Source organism: Sinocyclocheilus rhinocerous, unplaced genomic scaffold (genome assembly GCF_001515625.1).
Source record: "Sinocyclocheilus rhinocerous isolate Xijiao unplaced genomic scaffold, SAMN03320098_v1.1 scaffold218, whole genome shotgun sequence".
Taxonomy (NCBI): Eukaryota; Metazoa; Chordata; class Actinopteri; order Cypriniformes; family Cyprinidae; genus Sinocyclocheilus; species Sinocyclocheilus rhinocerous.
This window is the reverse complement of record NW_015664181.1, coordinates 241,083-244,378: the sequence shown is the minus strand read 5'-3', so window position 1 is coordinate 244,378 and position 3,296 is coordinate 241,083. Positions and strand designations below refer to the sequence as shown.

At 37.8% G+C, this 3,296-nt stretch overlaps 1 protein-coding gene across 1 annotated transcript in view; it reads left to right on the top strand.

Moving 5' to 3' along the window:
• The window catches only part of rap1gapb (RAP1 GTPase activating protein b), a 51,833-nt gene that overhangs the window by 44,769 nt on the left and 3,768 nt on the right, over nt 1-3,296 (top strand). The window contains exons 21-24 of the mRNA XM_016540459.1: nt 454-595; nt 869-974; nt 1,473-1,525; nt 1,890-1,942. Coding sequence (XP_016395945.1) covers nt 454-595; nt 869-974; nt 1,473-1,525; nt 1,890-1,898 — 310 coding nt within the window. The 3' untranslated portion in view covers nt 1,899-1,942. The remainder of the gene's footprint in view (nt 1-453; nt 596-868; nt 975-1,472; nt 1,526-1,889; nt 1,943-3,296) is intronic.

Sequence of the window (3,296 nt, the reverse complement as noted above, 5' to 3'; positions counted from 1 at the left end):
AATGCCTCGTTTATAATGGGTTTTCATGTTTTTGAATCATCGCTCCGGCCTGACAGGGCATCATCACAATATGGCAAGGGGCGTAACATTTTCGTCACGCGCTTGATGTATTCGGCCAATCATAACGCACTGGATAGCTGGCCAATCAGAGCACACCTCACTTTTCAGAACGATGAGCTTTGTAAAAATCGTCGCGTTTCAGAAAAGTGGGGCATAGAGGAGAAACAATAATGTACAGTATGTGGAAAATAATGTGTTTTTTTAACCTTAAACCGCATAAACACATTTCATTACACCAAATACACCAAATAATTTTTTTTTGTTTTTAGCAACATCATATGACCCTTTTAAAGATGTTGATGCGTTTGTTTTGAGACAGCTTTCAGTAATTTCACATTTTTAGGTGAACAGTTTTATGTGACCTCATATATGTGCAAATGTATGTGTTTGTAGTTCGGCCCTGTGCTGTCGAGCTCCCTCGATCCCTGAGTCTCAGGATCTGTCTCGCTCCTCGTCCAATGCCAGTAGCTTCACCAGCGTGGTGGAGGAGAACGAGCAGGAACATGAAGTTACAGAGGACTATGACACAGGACTGGTGCGGTCACATACACATATGACTCACATACACATAATTGATCAATACATGACTCACATTTTACTTAAAAGATAGGTACATTGTGGTCAAAATGTTCTAAAGCAGAGAACACCACGTGTATTTAGACACCCATACTATTCGCGGGTAAATGCATACAGGCGTAATGGAATTTGTATTTAATTGTCTGAACAGAAGTATCAATACACCTATATGATTTGGCAAGACTGGCTGGTTCTGTTGTTTGCATATGTTTTTCATTTTTCTGGAACACAGGAGAGTCTGTCTTCAGCCGGTACGCCTCACAAACGAGATTCGTTTACATACAGCAGCGTGTGGTTGGAAGACAGCCCTGGTACTACTAGTCAGAGCAGTTCACACGGTGAGACAGAACAAACATTTCACCTCCCAACAAACCCAAGCACATATCTATTATACTAAAAAGATTACGTAATAATCATTTATGTGTTCGACTGTTCGATTTTCGTGCACGTAAAATGCTGCATTGAGGAGATTATCTTATGTGTTCACTATACTTTGAGATGTCATTCAGAAGAGAGATAAAAGCTATTTTTAACCTGTTGCACCCATAATTTGCAACTGCACTTCAGTCTGTGTAGCATGAGCAAATATTGTATCATAAAAAAGACTAAGGAAAGAAGGACATCGCAGAATATACATGATGAAATTGGAGACAAGGCCCAGATTAGAGCCAGTATTATTTTAGTTTTAGTTTTTTTTTTAAATACTACTGTTTTAGTATTTATTCATATTTTGAATTAGCTTTTATTTTTATTTATATGAGTTTTCATTTTAATTGTTTGAGTTTATATTGTTTGTAATCGTGTTAAGGCTTTAACAGTCATCTGTTTCACTATAGGTCCCTTTCGACAGCAATCTGAACCTCGTCCTAAAACAGAGAGACAACACTCGGTAAGAACATGCTAGTCATGAAGATGCCATCTATATCAGCTGATGTATAAATCTCAATTTCGAAAAATTGACCCTTATGACTGGTTTTGTGGTCCAAGGTCACATATAGTCCTACAGGCAGAGCAGAATAACAATGTCCTAGAAAGAAACGGTCATGCTTTGACTTTAAAGGGGTGATATAGAAAACTATCGATCAATTTATACCTTGAATAATGTTATAAATTGATCGATAGTTTTCTATATCACCCCTTTAAAGTCAAAGCATGACCGTTCTCACTGTACCAGTGTAATTGCTCTTGAACATCTGATTTAATGTAGTTTTTCTTTGTATTTGTTTTGTTCTGTGCGTGTTTATCCTACATAGAACTGCTAGCTGTCCTGTAGGCTGTAGATGACTTCATGGATGTCCATCAACAGGTTAGGAACAGCAAAAATGTGGATTGTATGTTAGGATGATGTGTTTATTGGGCTTATATGGCTGTGTCGTTTAATTATATTTGCGTTGTTATAACTCTTAATGACCTAATTTGATCCCTTTTTGTTAAGTTAGTTGTATTGCTGTTTGTAATGTAGCATGACATTTAGAAAATCACACTAGCGTTCAAAAGTTTGGGGTCAGCAAGATATTTAAGATTGTTTTTGAAAGAAGCTGATACTTTTATTCAGCAAGGATGAATTACATTGTGACAGTAAAGAATCCTGAAAAAGTATCACATTTTTCACAAAAATATGAAGCAGCACACCTGTTTTCATCATTGAGAATAATAAGAAATGCTACTTGAGCAGCAAATCAGCATATTAGAATGATTTCTGAAGGATCATGTGACACTGAAGACTGGAGTAATGATGCTGAAAATTCAGCTTTGCATCACAGGAATACATTTCAATTTAAAATATATTCAACTAGAAAACTGTTCTTTAAACTGTAATAATATTTCAGTGTCCACTGTTTTTACTGTATTTTTGTTCAAAGAAATGCAGCCTTGGTAAGACTAAGACACTTCTTTCAAAAACATTATACAATCTTGTAAAACGGATAGTTCCAGTCCTTGATTCTGATTGGTTGAGCCGTGTTCGAAGCTGTTGTAAATTACTCTACGGCTGCATCCGAAAGCCTAGGCAGCTGACTTGCTGCCTTATGAGGCGTTGACTTTGCAGGCAGCGTTTTTGCACGAAGGCACCTCATGAAACTGATTTCGGACAGGCTTCTGATGCAGCGTAACGGTTTAATGATCTACAACAAAATAGAACGAGTTTTGATGATAACTAAACAAATATTTAATTATTATAATACTGATTTCTTGGTAGAAATAACATCAAAAGTGCAAAAAGTTAGTCAGAAACATACATTTACACACAAACTGACCACCAAACGCAACTTTCAGACTTTTTTTATCCCAATCGTCACGGAATGGAACGCACAGGATTGTAGGATATCAAAGGCAGCGAAGGATACATCTATGCTGCCTTCAAAATTCGATCAGAAGAAGGTACCTTCGGAGACAGGAAGTGAAGCAGAATTTATATTCGGACGTGCCTTCATGCCTTGAAATGCTGCCTCCGAAGGCAGCATTTTAGAGCTTTCACACTGCCTGATTGTCACTCGCGTGAACGAGCACCGATTTGCCTCCGATGTGAACTCGGCATTATGTTTTATATAAAATATATTATATTTTCACTCGCCGACAGGTTTTGCGAAATCGCCGACAAATGGCCGAAATCGGAGGCAAATCGGTGCTCGTTCACGCGAGTGACAATCACGCAGTGCGAA